Here is a 17,838-nt window from a genome sequence, read left to right as displayed (position 1 = left end):
TTAGAAATACAGACTTTCAGGCTCTATTTCAGACCTACTACACCAGAATCTACAATTAACAAGATCTCCAAGTGATTCCACTGCACATTACACCTTAAGAAGCACGGGACTAGATGATCTCAAATTAAATGGTCCCCTCCAGGACTAGTATATTGGATATTTCTTTTTTTTTTTTTAAGATTTTATTTATTTATTCATGAGAGACACAGAGAGAGGGGTAGAGAGAGAAACAGGCTCCTCACAGGGAGTCCAATGTAGGACTCGATCCCAAACCCGGGGATCACGCCCTGAGCCGAAGGCAGATGCTCAACCGCTGAGCCACCCAGGCGTCCCCATATTGGATATTTCTAACAATTACTCTTAGCAGAATTTCAGAGCACCAGGGATTGCAGAAAAATATACAGAAAGAAAACGATTCTGAAGACATAAACAAGACATTACTTGGTTAACAAACGAAAGCTCTTTGAATGGGATAAAAAAATAATGTGCACACAAGAAAACTTTTTATTCTGGCGTCACTAAAACTAGGTAAAGCACAGTTAACTATTCAAGTAGTTGAATCATAACTTGAAATATTGGCGCAAATGCTAAAAACAAATACAGGCAAGCAACTTAGAACAGGGTTCTTCATGCTCTGATGGGCAACGTAAAATGAACACTGGGTCTGACATCAGAAACACGAGCGAAGTACATCACCTTACTTTTGGGGGTGGGTGTGTGATCTCAATTTCCAGCTCATCTACCAGGCTTTAATAGAACTTTGCCTACTTCACAGTGCTATTCTAAGAGTTAAATACGCTAACATGAAAACGCTCTGTAAGGCTTTCCCCAAATGCTCAAACTACTCTTCCAAACTGTGTAAGTATAAAATGACATCCAGCAACAATCCCCAAGCTGATCTCTCTGCCTTTTCCTACTTAGGATCTCGTTAATCTCTTGGGAGCGAGATACGGAAGGCTAAAGGCTGGTGAATAAGCGACCGAGATCCACGACTGGGCAGCTGAGGAGGCGGAGCGCGAGCCAGTCCCCTGGGCTAAAATCACTCCCGCCCTCACCCGTAAGCAATTTTGGAGACACCTGTCCGGCAAAGCGAGCACTGCGGAAGAGCTCGACCGCACCGGAGGTCGTGTGCGGATGAGCCCTCCACGCGGGGCACATAGGCGCCCAGACCGCGAGGTTCAGAGACCTGCAGACAGGAGGACCGAGGCGGACAGCACAGGACGCACGGAAGAGGCAAGTAATGCGTCTTTCCCACCTCCCCGCCCCCGACGGGGCCGGGAGCCGACACCGCGGGGCACACACCTCAGTTCCCGCCTTACTCCAGGGCAAAATTCGAGTATTTTCTGGGAGAGGAGGAAAAAGATAGAGCCAGGTTAGAGCCGCACCCTCCCACAGCCCACTAACCGTGAACCGCGTCCGCGCTTCGGGCAAACTGAAGAGCGGCGGCGTCGGAGACATCTTCTCGGCTGCGCGTGCCCGCCACCGCGCTGCGGCGCCCGCCGATGACGTCAGGCGGGAGCACCGAGATTGCGGTGTCCGAGCGCGGCTAGAGCGGCCTGTGAGCCGAGGGCTAGGCCCGCTGGCTGCCGGGAGCCTCGCTGGTGACAGTTCGGCCGGCCGTTGGCGGGGCTGAGTCAGCCCCAGCGTGCTCGGTCCGGATTCGTGGAGCGCCCTCGGGGTGACGGCATATGGGCGTCCTTGCCCTGTCGGCGTGGTGCTGCCTGGCGGGGACTAGGCCAGCGCGCGCACCTGCGGTGATTTTCCGGCTTTGGGGAAGCTGGGCGAATGGCGGCGAGTCAGGCTTACTGAGTCGTGCGGGAAGGTCACCTCGGCCTGGGAATCCAGGGCAGGTGGGTCATCCGGGGGTGCCCCTGGCGGGTGAAGTGGGGGCAGTGCCTGTGAGCCCCGGACGGCAGTCATTCTCGCCGAGGGAATGCTCTTAGCTGCTCTGCTGCCTGGCTGAGTAGTTAGTCCACGGACCCTGTAGCTTAGGAGCAGTTCCCTCTTCCGTGAAGTAGAAATAATGCCCGTTTTACAGGACTGTGGAAAAGCACAAATGAAATAATGAAAGCAAATGTGGCTTCTATGGGACTAGGAGGATCATTGTCAGTATTTTTTTTTTTTTTAAGATCTTATTTGTTTATTCATGAGAGACACAGGCAGAGGGAGAAGCAGGCTCCACGAAGGGAGCCCGACCTGGGACTCGATCCTGCGACTCCAGGATCACGCCCTGGGCTGACGGCGGCGCTAAACCGCTGAGCCACCCGGGCTGCCCCTCCTTGTCAGTCAGTATCTTAGTATCCGTTGACTTTTCTGCATATAGAGGCCTCTGCCGAGAATTCGCAGTTCTCGGCGCTCATTTGCAAACGGGTGGCACCCGTTCCAAAAATGCTTTCTCCTCAGCAGTTTCCTCCCTTGTCGCCTCACTGGAGAGGCGTGGCCAGGGAGACGCCAAGCGGCGCTCACTTTCTCGGTTGGAATCGTGCTGCGGGGAAAGCAGCACCGACCTGAACACTCAGTCCTGTTCCCTCCCATGTATACCTTCTCCCTTCATTGGCATCTAATAAGAACACAGGAAGCTTAACCAAAAGATAACTTTGCATAGTTTTGCCCTTAAGTTGGAATTGTCAGACAGTGGTGGCTACCTGAAGCATTACAATCTTGTTTAGGAATCAACTGAATCATTCAAGTTTGAGTGTATGACTTAAATTCCAAATCGGCTGAAAAAAAACAAAACAAAACAAAACAAAACCCAAACTTGGTATTAACTGATTTAATAGGTAGCTGATGTAATAAGATTATTATTATATTACAGATGATTATTAACTGGAGCACAGCTAAGACCTAAGAAGTAAATAATTTTTCTGGGGACCCCTGAGTGGCTCAGGGCTCCGGGATCGAGTCCCACGTTGGGCTCCCCACGGGGAGCCTGCTTCTCCCTCTGCCATGTCTCCGCCTCTCTGTCTGTGTGTCTCTCATGAATAAATAAAAAAGTAATAGTTTTTCTTTTTTTTTTTTTTATAAGAATCCAGCGTAAGGTTTCTTGACTCATTCACCAAAGCCCAGTGACTTAGAATTCTCTTTTTTAATTCTGCAAACATCCATTAGGCACTTTGTATATTGTGGACAGTATTTGTTAAATGAATAATAAATATTTGAACAAATTATCGAATGAGCAGAATAACACAGCATAATTCTTTTTTGGGATCTCTAGTTGACATAAATAATTTCAGTGGGGATTCCCTGGGTGGCTCAGCAGTTTAGCGCCTGCCTTCTGCCCAGGGTGTGATCCTGGAGTCCCAGGATCGAGTCCCACGTTTGGCTCCTTGGATGGAGCCTGCCTCTCCCTCTATCTATGTCTCTCATGAATAAATAAATAAAATCTTAAAAAAATAATAATTACAGTTTACAATTTCTATCATGAGCAATTTAGATCATAGCTACCATAAGCGACCAAAAGAGAGAATCAGTACCATATTTGGTGGTCAAGGAGCCTTTGTGGAGAAGATAGACTATGAGCTGGTCCTTGAAAACTGGACCTGGCAAAGAGTGAATAGGAGAAACCTTCCCAATGGAAGGAATGGTATGAGCAGAAGAGTGGAAGGGAGAAGGCACAAAGATAGCCATTTATTTTGACTATAACATTGGGTTCTGCACAGAAATAGAGCTGAAGAGTTAAGCTGGAACTAGATTGTATTAATGTTTGAGGCCAAAAAATGTTACAGGTTTAAAAATGGCTTTTATGGGAGCACCTGGGTGGTTCAGTATGGTTAACTGTCTGCCTTTGACTCAGGTCATGATCCCAGAGTCCTGGAGCCTGCCATTCCCCCTGCTTATGTTCTCTCTCCCACTTTGTCAAATAAATAAAATCTTTTTTGAAAAATGGCTTTTATAGCAAGTTATTACTGGCAGTATATTTTGGGGTGAAGGAGAAAAATGAACTGTTTTCCTGCTAATTAGCAAAGCAACATCAGATAAAAGAGTAGGGAAAAAAAGGTAATCGTCAGGTGACAATGGGGAGTTATGTTTGATGAGTGCGGATTTTAGCTTGGGATGACAAAGTTCTAGAGATGGATAGTCATAATGATTGCACAACAATGTAAATGTGCTTAATGCCACTGAATTATATGCTTAAAAATAATTAAAATACTAAATTTTATGCATGTTGTACCACAATGAAAACTTGAAAAGAAAACCGTTTTTTTAAAAAGGCAGCAGTCTGCTACTAGATAACTTAAAAAGGGCAAAAACATCAAAAGCATCGGCATGATCTTGAGAACTGAAGATTATATTCACTAAGGCCAAGAAGTAGAGAATGCAGTTTTTGAAAGGTGTGCACCAAAAATCACTATAGTAAAAATATTTTAGCATTTAGATCATATTAATTAATGCTTTATAATTCCAAATGCACTCAACATGAGGTATCTCATTTGGTCCTCTATATGATATTTTGAGGTGTGTAATATTACCTACAATACAATTATCCTACAATTATTCCATCCATGAGGAAACAAACTCAAAGAGAGGGTTCGTGATAGAGGCAATCAGCAAAATAAGACCAAGAGTTTTGATTCCAAATTTTGTGCTCATTACACTGTTATATTGTCATGAATAATGCTCAAGTTTTACTGAGTACCTCCTTATGACACTTTCTTGTATTTCTATTCCTTACAACAGTATTGCACATAGTTATATAACAGTGAGAAAATAAGTTCATCTGTCCTAGCTCACTTGGCTAGAGAAAGCTAATTTGGGATTTGGGCCTAGCTTTAAACTCCAGGTATTTTTCTCAAGTCTTAATTCTGAATCATTATCAAACCATAGACCATTATTATGGGACCATTATTTATAGTCCCATAAATTATTGCCTTACAGTCAGATAAGGGTGAGGATCACATTGTTATGACAAAACATTAGGGGTCTTCAAAAAGTATGTAGTAACACTCAAAAGGCAGACATCCAATGGCACATAACAACTTCACTTATAGTTTTTGAACACCTGTTTTTCCTGGCGAGGTAAAGTGGACCAGGGACTACCTCTCTTAGCAAATACCCTCCAATGAGAATTCTAGGCTTGGTGGTTTAGGTAAGTTCTAAGTATTCACATCACTATTCTTTTCTTTGGTGTCCTTTCACTGGGATTCACGTTACCATTGGCTTGATGACAGAAGAGGACCAAGCAGACAGCTTAGCTTTTTTTGTTCTGGTCTTTATCCTGTAGTCTAGGCCTAAGGAAACTTTTTGTTCTGTGCTCACCGCTACATGAGGATCCATTAGAGCTTTTGCTGGTTCAGGTTTTGGGCCCCAGGCATCAATCTCTTTCTCTCTCTAACTTGAATGGATTGAAATAGAGAACTGATGTTTGAGAGGAAAAGTTGAGCAAACAAAATGAGACTCCTGCATTTGGAGTGGAGTAAAACTTTAAAGAATAAAAATGGAAGACAGATGGCACATTGTATGTATTTGGAACTTAATTTTTGTGGCAAAAGGGGAATTATATGAAAAGTATGTGTGGCTACTGTGTTTTTATAAGGTGGTGGCAGTTTTCAAGCATTTTATATTGTTAATATTGTGCTAGTCATTTGATACACATTGTCTTACTACCTACCAGGCACAAGTACAATATTACTGGATTATATATCTAGTATTATATTTTATTAAGTTCTAAGTACAGTAAATATTATCTAGTGTACATTGTAAAATCCTATGTGGTAAGCTTGGTTGAACCACACAGATGAGGTGAGAATAGAAGTCACAGAAATGGATGAATAGATGACTTCTTGCCCTGATAAGTCCAGCCTCCCTACAGAGTTAGGTAGAGAATTTGCCTAAAATTGTGCCATTGCTTGGCTTGTTCCTCTCTCCTGTCCTAATACTCTCTCTCCTTCCCTTACTTAAGCGTCTCCTGGCAGCACCTAAATGATTTGCCCACAAATTCTTACTTCAGGTTATGTTCTGAAGGTTCTGACTGTTAAATTTGGGTTTACCAAGAAGCAGACACCAGCATGGGATTAGTGTGCAAGAGTTTATTATGAAGGGAGCAGGAGCAGACAGAAAAGCCCATGGACCACAATATGGACTTGATACCTGTGGAAGGAAAGAGGGAAGGGAAAAGGGTGAGGTAGGAAGTTTCTGAGTGAAGTGCAGCTCCAATATAGGTCTGACTTTGCCAATGAGGACAAGTCAAGTCAAATTTCTTGTCAGAAGAGTCTTGCAGTTTTCCAGAATGAGCCTGAACTAGGACCTTGCCATGCTCAATTATTGACTAGAAGCAGCTCTCAGTAAGTTTGGCCTCCATGCCACTGTGGTGGATCCAGAGGCTAGCTGCTAGGGCTGTTGGTCATTTGTGCTCCCTACAGCAAAAAGATCTGAGTTGAGCATTTTCAGGGCCACCACAGTATCCTAGGGTATTCATATAATAATGTTTTATTCATTCATTTTTGGAAAATATTTTCATTTGTTTATTCTCAACAGTAAATATGAACCTGGCACTTTGTATGAAACAGAAGAGTTATTGCCCTCAGGAACCTTTTGTTATGTGGGAGAGCAGATTTTTTTAAAAAAGTAAATAAAAATATAACAGAATTTAAGCACAACAGCACTCAAGCAATGCTATAAATTCCTGCATAGCATTTATCACACAATGAAATCCTAAGTGCTTTACATGTGTGAACTCCTTTAATCTTCCCAGCAAACTTAAGAGATTTACTCTTTATTAGTCCCAGGTTACAGGTGAAGAACTTGAATGGTGCTGAAGTAACTTAGCCCCCATGGTCACTCAGAATCAAAGGAGTGTGAGACTCAGGCAGACTGTGCTTGGGCAGTATGTAAATAGAATTGTTAGAAAAGACTTCTCTGAGGGAATCATGTAAGTTAAAACTTAAGGGATAGAAAGGCATTAGTTGTTGTATTTGAGAGAGTGGGATTTGGCAGGGGAAAGCAAGAAAACATTCCAAGGAGAAGGTACAGTGTGTGCAGTGGCTTGTGTTAGGAAGGAGGTTGTTAGCATATTTGAGACCTGAAAGAAGGCATTATGGGAGCACGATGGAAAGCATTAGACAGTAAAGTTGGAGAAATGGAGAGGACTGGATTGTTCAGGACTCTGTACTTCACTGGAGTTTCATTCTCCTCTATATGGTATACTATAGCCTGGAATCTCATTGAACACACAAAAGTTTGTTTTAAAAGTTCTCTGTTTTTCCATAAATTGTTTCAAAGGTGAGTCATTTGCTTTCATTGGCCACCTTGCTTCCACTCTGGAGCATCTGATTTCCTTCATGTTAGTGGTGATTTCTCATTATGTATTCATGTTTATAAGTGAAGGTCACAATTGCTCAGTCATAATAGCTATTTCAGGGGCTGTTCCACTCCTCACTTGCCATTCTCACCCCCTTTCACCCCATTCTTGTAATAGACAAAACAATGGTGGACATATGACCGGGCCAAGCTAGCAGTAAGTCTTTGAAATTATTTTTCTGTGTCTGAAAAATATGGCTATCATTAGAGTTCTCTTTTATAAACAGTAGGGAAACCTACTGTGGTTAGTGTTTGTAAGTAAAGTAAGTTTTTAGGAGGGTATCAGGAAGCTAATACAACAAAGGTTAAAGTTTGGGCAAGCCTCAATGGAAGCAAGACATACCATTGGTCTTAATGATGCCCTTGCTAATGCCATCTCCAATGGCTTGGCTCTACTCCTGGTTTCTGTGGTCCATGGACACTTGCCATCACATCACTCAACACCCATCACCACACCATGCTGCCACAGCTGTTCTGTATCACCTCGAGTCCTAAAACCTCTTCCTCTAGTTTTGAGACCATGACTGGGAGTATCTGATTGGCTATACTCACTGATTGGCTATACTCAGCTCTTGTATTCATGCTCTAGTTTCCAGAGAAGAGGAAAAGTGATACCTGTTCTTCCTTACCTTTTGTGACACACAGTTTACCAAAACTGACAAAGAAATGGGACATAGAATACAACTATTTTAAAGAAATTGGGTGTTTAATAAAAACATTTCCAGAGGGGGATCCCTGGGTGGCTCAGCAGTTTAGCACCTGCCTTTGGCCCAGGGCACGATCCTGGAGTTCCAGGATCGAGTCCCGCGTCGGGCTCCCAGCATGGAGCCTGTTTCTCCCTCTGCCTGTGTCTCTGCTTCTCTCTTTCTCTCTCTCTCTCTCTCGTTCCCTATGTCTATCATGAATAAATAAATAAAATCTTAAAAAAATATTTCCAGAGAGCAAACTCCAGGTCTGGATGGCTCCACTGGTAAATTCTATTATAGAAGAAATAATATTAATTTTACACAAGGTTTTTTAGAGAGTAAACCATGAATAGACATTTACCAACTTGTTTTTTAAGCCTAGCATAATTCTGATTTCACAGTCTTAAAAGTATAAGAAAATAAAATTTTGGACTAATGTCCCTTATGAACTTAGGTATAAAAATCCCAAAAGAAAAAAATCCAACAATACATCAAAAGGTGAGTACATCATGAACAAGTAAGGTTTATATCAGGAATATAAGTTTGGTTTAATATTTGAAATATATGTAATTCACCATGTTACCAGAATAAAGGAGAAAAAATATAAGCATCTTTATAGATACAGGAAAAGTGATAAAACTTAACATCCATTCATATTTTTTTTAAAAAATCGACAAAGTAGAAATAAAAAGGAATTTTTCAATCTGATGAAAGGTATCTTAAAAAATCTTAAGGTAACATAATACTGGTAAAATATTGAATTCTTTGCCCCTAAAATCTGGAAGATAATGATGTTCACATTCATCACTTTTTTTTTAACTTTTTTTTTTTTAAGATTTTATTTATTCATGAAAGACCAGAGAGAGAGGCAGAGACATAGGCAGAGGGAGAAGCAGGCTCCATGCAGGAAGCCCCATGTGATACTTGATTCTGGGGCTCCAGGATTATGCTCTGAGCCAAAGGCAGACGCTTAACCACTGAGCCACCCAGGCGTCCCCACATTCATCACTTTTATTCAACATTGTAATGAAGGCCCTAGCCAATGTATTAACACAAAAAACAACAAAAGACAAGAATTCAACAGGAAGAAATAAAGGTGTCTATTTGCAAATGGCATAATTTTTTTTATGTAGGAAATTCAAAGGCATAAAAAAGCATATAAAAATGAACTATTAGTACTTAAGTTTGACAAGATAACAGGATATAAGATCTGTGTTTTGTTTGTAGTAATTCTAAAATTTTGGAAAATAAAGTTTAAAATAAATATCATTTTAATAAGATAAACCACATCAAATGCCTAGGAATGAATTTAATATAAAATGTAAAAGAATTTTAAAACATTGCTGAGATAAAGAAGACATGAATAAGTGAAAAAAATTAATGTTGATGAATTTGAATATTCAATACTGAAAAGGTGTCATTTCTTCCCAAATTGACGTATAAATTCAATAAAATCTTAATAAAAAATTCCAGCAAGCATTTTGTAGAAATTGGCAAGCAAATTTTAAAATTTACAAAGACCTGCAAAGGACTTAAAGTAGCTAAGATAATTCTGAAGAAGAGCAAAGAGGAGCTATGCTACCAAATTTGGAGATTTTATATAAAGCTATTGTAATAATGTCAATAAAATAATAAGGATAAAAAAGTAGACCAAAGGAACAAAAGAGAGTCCAAAGATAGATTTAAACAGTTGGTCACTTAAAAAAAAAAAAAAAAAAAAAATAAACAGTTGGTCACTTGATTTTTTTAAAAAAGATTTTATTTATTTATTCATGAGAGAGAGAGAGAGAGAGGCAGAGACACAGGCAGAGGGAGAAGCAGGCTCCATGCAGGGAGCCCAACATGGGACTCGATCCCAGGTCTCCAGGATCAGACCCTGGGCTGAAGGCAGCGCTAAGCCACTGAGCCACCCGGGCTGCCCCAAGGTCACTTAATTTTTAATAAAAGTATAAATAGAATTCAATTTAGAAAAGAAAAATCTTTTTTTTAAAGATTTATGTATTTATTTATGATAGAAATAGAGAGAGAGAGAGAGAGAGAGAGAGAGGCAGAAACACAGGAGGAGGGAGAAGCAGGCTCCATGCTGGGAGCCTGACGTGGGACTCGATCCTGGACTCCAGGATCACGCCCTGGGCCAAAGGCAGGTGCCAAACCACTGAGCCACCCAGGGATCCCGAAAAGGAAAATCTTTCTTTTTTGAAGATTTTATTTATTCAGTTGAGAGAGTGAGAGCAAGCAAGCAGGGAGTGGGAGGTACAGAAGGAGAGGGAGAGAATCTCAAACAGAATCCCTGCCAAGCATGGAGCCCAATGCGGGGCCTGATTCCACGACCCTAAGATCATGCCCTGAGCCAAAACCAAGAGTCCAATGCTTGTTAAGCAACTGAGCCACTCAATGTGTTCTGGAAAAGGAGGATCTTTTTAATAGATAGTGCTAGAGAATTGAATATTCACTTGGGGAAAAAAAGAACCTTGGCCTCTACCTTTCATTATGTACAAAAATAACTGAAATTCAGTGAAAAAGAGAACAATAGAAAAGAAATGAAACTAAGTTGGTTTTTTTGAAAAGATAAAGTTGACAAACCTTTAGCTAGATAAAAAAAAAAAAACAGACTCAAAAATTAATGAAAGAGAAGATGTTGCAATTGATGTCACAGGAATGAAAAGGATCATGAGACTACTATGAACAATTATATACCACCATACTTGATAACCTATAAGAAATGAGTAAAATACTAGAAACAACTTACCAAGAATGAATCATGAAAAGGGCAGCCCAGGTGGCTCAGTGGTTTAGTGCCACCTTCCACCCAGGGCGTGATCCTGGAGTCCTGGGATCGAGTCCCACGTCGGGCTCCCTGCATGGGCCCGCTTCTCCCTCTGCCTGTCTCTCTGCCTCTGTGTGTGTGTGTGTCTCTCATGAATAAATACATAAAGTCTTTTAAAAAAATGAATTATGAAGAAATAAAGCCTGGTCAAACCTGTAATTAGTAAGGAGATTAAATTTAGTAAATCAAAAGCCTCCCAATAAGCAGAAGCCTACGACCAGATGGTTTTACTGGTGAATTATATCAAACATTTAAAGAATTAATGCCAAGCCTTAAACTCTTCCAAATAATTGAAGAGAAGGTAATACTTCCAAATGAGGTCAACATTACCTTGATACCAAAGCCAGAGGAAGACCTGCAAGAAAGGAAACTACAGGTCAATATCCTTGATGAAGACAGATGCAAAAATCCTCCACAAAATACTAACAAGCCAAATTCAATAGCATTACAAGGATTATACCCCACAAGTAAGTGAGATTTATTCCTGGAATGCAAGGATATAAACATATGCAAATCAATAAATGTAATAAACGCACCACCTTAATAGAATGATAACAATTATGTGATAATTTCAATAGATGCAGAAAAAATTAAATTCCTTTCATGATAATTTCCATGAAATTCCTCTTAACAAATTAGGTATAGAAGGAATTTACCTCAACATAATAAAGGTCATATACGGAAAGCCCACAGCTATCATACTGACAGCTTTTCCTCTAAGCTCAGGAACAAGACAAAAATGCTGGTTCACAGGGTCCTCAGGAGCTTCCGAGTTATAATCTGAAAATGGACCCCACATGCAGAGGGCAGGAAAAGACTGAAGAAGGAGGCAGGCCACTCCAGATTGGTAGGTGGTGGGTTTACTAAGCAAGGGAACTTACGTATGAAGCTTGACTTGGATGGCAGCAAGAATGTAGATCTCCATACCTGCCCACTGAATCTTAAAAGTTTATATAAAGGCCTTAACTGGGTTCAGTCACATATACTGTCCAGTTAGTCTTAACATCACATCACTATCATGAGGCTATGCTCTTGGGGGCAACCTCAGGGAGAAGGGAAGCCAAGGAGAATGCACATTCCATGGACAGGGGAGAGGGCGAGGAGCCTCTGATTGTCAGGTCCAGCTCAGGGATCAACTGACTGTTATGTCATCTCGATGACACCCACCCCCCGCAACACTCTACCCCTTGTGATTGGCTTTTATAATCTCACATGCCCCCTTCTTCTGCAGTGGGCCTTGAGCAGTCAGCAAGGGGTTTCACTGGCCTGGATGTGGCTATCCAGCTGCTTTAGGGGCAGTTGCCTCAGCAACAATATAGTCACATTTGAGAGAAAACAGAATAAGACAATAATTTTTTAAATCAGTGACAATTTTTTTTCATCAGGACTTATTTATTCTCTAAGCCAGAGGGTCAGATGACCTACGGTATTTCCTTGTATCCTGTGATTTAAATAAAGATGACACATTAGCAGAATGTGTAAGATGAAAATTCATTTTAATGTAATTGACAAGGAATTTTGGTTATTGCTGTGATATACATTGTAAAATTATGACTGATAACATTGTACCAGGACATATCAGATTTTTAGGAATTTCGTACAAATAAGAAAGAAACTTTAGCATCGTTTCTTATTTGACAATGCCTTCCATGAGCTTTAATGCATTCAAATGTTGCAGAGTTATATAAAGTATAGCTCTTTAAATGGAGAGACTCCGTTTTCTTAAGTAGTCAAAGACCTGATAAAGGCAAAACACAGAATCTTTGTTTTTTTACGGTATATTACATCAAAGATAAAAACCTTTTTTCCAATTTCTTATTAAGAGCAGACAATCTGAGAAAACTTTGTCCTTTTAGTGGAGAGAAAACCAAATTGTAATTTTCCACCAGTATACTTTTGGGATTAAAATACTTTTTTTTCTTTTAACCTTTTTAACCTTTTCTGTCTCTTTTTTTTCTTTTTAACCCTGGGCAGTGTTTTGCTTCTCTACTGAGGTTTACATTTCAAAGACATAGGATTTATGACCTCAAGGGACAGAGAAATAATATAAGTTTTCTTCTAAGAGTTTTTTGGTCATTGCTATTTAAAATTTTCCTTTATACTAGGGGTCAGTTGGCTTGGGCGTGAGTCCATCAATCACCACATCTTCCTCCTCATAATTTTTGCAGAGATTCTGCCTCTTAGCAACCAAATCAGGCTTTATCCAAAGCGCCTTGTGCCTTCCTAGCTTTTCAAAAGCACTTATAAAATAGTCTCCAGGGCAGCCCCTATGGCCCAGTGGTTTAGCGCCACCTTCAGCCCAGGGTGTGATCCTGGAGACCCGGGATTGAGTCCCACATCAGGCTCCCTGCCTGGAGCCTGCTTCTCCCTCTGCCTGTGTCTCTGCCTTTCTCTCTCTCTCTCTCTCTCTGTCTGTCATGAATAAATAAATAAAATCTTAAAAAAATAGTCTCCAACTTATTACCCTGATCTCCTATTTTGTCTGCTAGCCCTAAAGCTAGCAGACCAGTGGACACTTGCACTTCCTTCTCTAACCTTAGCTCTTCTAACTTTCTAACTTAAGCTTCAGCCTCTAGTTGGGCATGGTGGCCAGCTTAATTGCATGTAGTAGAGGCCAACCCACCATGGCAGCCACGTTTCCCTACTTTGCTGCAGTGAGTTGTGTGCAGTTTCTCAAACTAGCTCATTAAAGCATTTAATTAAAATAATTAAAATATTTTTGTAGTGTCCCTGCACTCACATGGTAGTCCACAAGCATCTGATGTACAGGCTACTCCATCTACAGAGAGGTCGACAGCAAACTTAGGATTTTCTCCATGAATTCCTCTTTCCCAAGGCCCATTTCTTTGGTTTCCTGTCTGGCTCACCAATTGTTGGTTTACAAGCTGCTTAGGAACTTCCCAGGCATACTTTGAAACTGGACCTTATACATGGAGGGCAGAGAGAAACCAAAGAAAGAGACAGGCCACTTCAGATTGGTAGTGGCAGGTTTAATAAGCAGGCAACACACACCCGAGGTTTACCTTTGGTGGCTGCAAGAGGAATAGATCTCTGCACCTGCCTGTCAAGTCTTAAAAGTTTATACAGAGGCCCTAACTGGTTTTAGTCACAAAAACCATGCAGATGGTCTCAATATCACATCAGTATCACAAGGCTGTGTCCTTGGGGCAGTGTCTAGGAGTGGGAAAGGTAAGCAGAATCCATATTCCAAGGGCAATTACTGCCCAGCTCACAGATCTACCAGTGATCGTTGTTTCTCAATGACCACTCCTAACAATGCCTTCTCTCACCATTCCTATGCAGTATAGTACTGGAAGTCTTACCCAGAGCAATTGGGAAAGAAAAAAGGGGATAAGAGCCACTCAAATTGGAAAGGAGTAAGTAAGACTGTTTCTGTTGCAAATGACATGACTTTGTATATAGAAAACTCAAAAGACTCTACCATGGAGATCCCTGGGTGGCTCAGCGGTTTAGTGCCTGCCTTTGGCCCAGGACGTGATCCTGGGGACCCGGGATCGAGTCCCACATTGGGCTCCTGGCATGGAGCCTGCTTCTCCCTCTGCCTGTGTCTCTGTCTGCATACCCTCTATGTCTATCATGAATAAATAAATAAAATCCCTTTTTTTAAAAAAAGAGAAAACTCAAAGACTCTACCAAAAATGCTGCTAGAACTAATGATTTTTAGTAAAGTTGCAGGATATAAAAATCAATGTACAAAAATCAGTTGTATTTCAATGCAGTAACACTGAACTACCTGAAAAAGAAATTAAGAAAACAATTTCATTTAGAACAGAAAAAGGATTAATACTTCTGAGTAAACAACTCAGAAGATGAAAGACAATATTGATGATAATTAAAAAGACACAAATAAATGAAAAGACATCCCATGTTCATGGATTGGAAAATTAATACATGTGCTACTCAAAGTGACCTACAGCTTCAATGCAATGCTAATCAAAATTCTAATGTCTTTTTCATGGAAGCAGAAAAAAAATCCTAAAATTCATATGGAACCATAAAAGACCTCAAGTAGCTGAAGCAATCTTGAGCAAGAATAAAATTGAAGGTATCACATGGGATGCCTGGGTGGCTCAGCGGTTTGGTGCCCGCCTTTGGCCCAGGGTGTGATCCTGGGGTCCTAGGATCAGGTCTTGCAGCGGGCTCCCTGCGTGGAGCCTGCTTCTCCCCCTGCCTGTGTCTCTGCCTCTCTCTCTCTCTCTCTGTGTCTCTCATGTATAAATAAATAAAGTCTTTTAGAAAAATAGAAGAAGGCATCACATAATAGTACACATTTTCAAAATATATTATGAAGTTATAGCAATCAAAACAATATGGCATTGGTACTATCACAGTCATATAGGCCAATTGAACAGAATAGCCTCCAAAAGAATCTATGCATATATTGTGAAATGATCCTTATGTGTATGGATGCCCAAGATACACAAGGGGGAAAGGATGGTCTCTTCAATAGATAGGGTTAGGAAAACTGGATATCCATATGCAGAAGAATGAAATTGGACCCTTATCTCACACCATACACAAAAATTAACTCAAAATGGATTGAAGACTTAAATGCAAGACCTAAAACTATAAAATGGCTAGAAGGAAGCATAAGGAAAAAGCTTCTTTTTTAAAAAAAATATTATTTTAGAGAAAGAGGGAGAGCAATCACTGGGGAGGGGATAGGAAAAAGCTTCTTGGCATTACATTTGTGTGGGCAATGATTTTTTGAATACAACTCCAAACCACAGGCAACAAAAGCAAAAATAGACAAGTAGGAGTGCATCAAATTAAAAAGCTTCTGCACAGCAAAGGGAACAAAAGAGTGAAGAGACAATTTATGGAACAGCAGAAAATATTTGCAAGCCATACATCGGATAAGGTGTCAATTTCTAAGATATATAAGGAACTTAACTCATCAGCAAGAAAACAAATAATATTCCAGATAAAAGTGGGCAAATAACCTAAATAGACATTTATCCAAAGGAGAAATAAAAATGATCAATAGGTATATGGAAAGGTGTTTAACATCACTATTCATCAGGGAAGTGCAAATCAAAACCTCAGTGGTAGGGTGTCTGACTGGTTAAGTGTTTGACTCTTGATGTCAGCTCAGGTTCATGATCTCAGGGTTGTAAGATTGAGCCCCTTTTCAGGCTCCGCACTCAGTACAGTCTGCTTGATTCTCTCTCTCCCTTTGCCCCTCCCCTACTTGAACGCACACTCTAACATATATGTACATAGATAACATAGATATGTACATATATACATAAAATCTTTCTTAAAAACCTCAGTGGGGATATCCCCTCGCACTTGTTAGAATGATTATTATCAAAAAGTCCAAAGATAACAAGTCTTGCTGAGGATGTGGAGAAACAGGAACCTTTGTACACTGTTGGAAATGCAAAATTGTGCAAGCCATTGTGGAAAATGGTATGGAGGTTCTTCAAAAAATGAAAAATAGAACTACCATAAAATCCAGCAATCCCACTTTTGGGTATATATCTAAAGAAAATTAAGCCAGTATCTCAAAGAGATATCTGCACTTCCATTTTTATTACTGCACTGTTTACAGTAGCCAAGATATGGAAACAACGTAAGTGACTGTCAGTGAATAATGGATAAAGTAAATATGATTAATACAAACACATACAATGGAATATAATTCAGTCTTAAAGTAAATTCTGTTTGTGATAAGGAGGATATTATGCTAAGTGAAATAAGCCAGACACAGAAAGACAAATACTGTATGATCTCATGTATATGTGGAATCTAAAAAAGTCAAACTCATAAAAGCAGAGAGTAAAAAAAAAAAAAAAAAGCAGAGAGTAAAATGGTGGTTGCCAGGGCCTGGAGCATGGGGGAAAGGGAAAGATACTGGTCAAACAGTACAGACTTTCAGTTGTAAGATGAATAAGTCCTGGGGATCTAATGAATAGCATGGTGACTACAGCTATTAATACTATATAGTATGTAGATGATCCCATGACTTACAGTGATTTGACATAAGGTTTTTTGACTTTATGACGGTGAAAAAGTGATATTTATGCATTTAGTAGAACTTCAAACTTCAAATACAAATTTCAGTCTTTTCCCAGGCTGAGGATATGCTCTCTGATTCTTGTAATGCTGGGCAGCCCATTAGACTATGGCCACGTGATCAGGAGGGTAAATAACCTACACACTTAAAACCATTCTGTACCCATGCAACCATTACAATATATTGTAATAGTTGCACTTTCAGTATAATATCCAATAAATTACATGAAATATTCAACTTTATTATAAAATAGGCTTTGTGTTAGATGATTTTGCCCAACTATAGGCTAATATAAGTGTTCTGAGCACATTTAAGGTAGGCTAGGCTAAGCTCTGATGTTTGGTAGTTAGTTATATTAAATGCAATTTTTGACTTAATGGTATTTCAAGTTATGGGTTTACCGAGATGTAACCTCATTGTAGGTCAAGAAAGAGCTATACTTAAAATTTGCTAAGAAAGTAGATCTTAAGTATTTCCATTACACACAAAAAGGGTGACTTTATGAGATTGTAGATATGTTAAGTAGCTTGACTGTGGTAATCATTTCAAAATGTACATGTATATCAAAACATGTACTCAATATAAAAAATGAAAAAATCCAATTAAAAATTGGACAGAGGAACTGCATAGACATTACTCTAAAGAAGACATACAGATGTTTAATGTCACTAATCATCAGGGAAATTCAAATCAAACCCACAATGAGATATAACTTCACACTTGTCAGAATTGACCATTATGAAAAAACAAGGTGGGCGGTTGGGTAGCTCAGTCAGTTAAGTGTCTGCCTTTGGCTCAGATCATGATCCCAAGGTCCTTGTATTGAGCCCTGCATCAGGCTCCCTGCTTCTCCCTTTCCCTCCACCTGCTGCTTCCCTTGCTTGTGCTCTCTCAGTCTCTCTCTCTCTCTCTCTCTGTCAAATAAATAAATCTTAAAAAAAAAGAAATAAGTATTGGTGAAGATGTGGAGAAAAGGGAACCCTTATGGC

General features: G+C 40.2%; 1 protein-coding gene across 1 annotated transcript in view; it reads right to left on the bottom strand.

Annotated features, from left to right (window-relative positions):
• THOC1 (THO complex 1) overlaps window positions 1–1,560 on the bottom strand; it is a 55,229-nt gene extending 53,669 nt beyond the window's left edge. Inside the window, exon 1 of the mRNA XM_041751289.1 lies at window positions 1,405–1,560. Coding sequence (XP_041607223.1) covers window positions 1,405–1,458 — 54 coding nt within the window. The 5' untranslated portion in view covers window positions 1,459–1,560. The remainder of the gene's footprint in view (window positions 1–1,404) is intronic.
• Window positions 1,561–17,838: the final 16,278 nt, after the last annotated feature.

Source organism: Vulpes lagopus, chromosome 1, assembly GCF_018345385.1.
Source record: "Vulpes lagopus strain Blue_001 chromosome 1, ASM1834538v1, whole genome shotgun sequence".
Lineage (NCBI taxonomy): Eukaryota > Metazoa > Chordata > Mammalia > Carnivora > Canidae > Vulpes > Vulpes lagopus.
The sequence above is the reverse complement of the archived record's forward strand: the minus strand, read 5'-3'. Positions and strand labels throughout refer to the sequence as shown.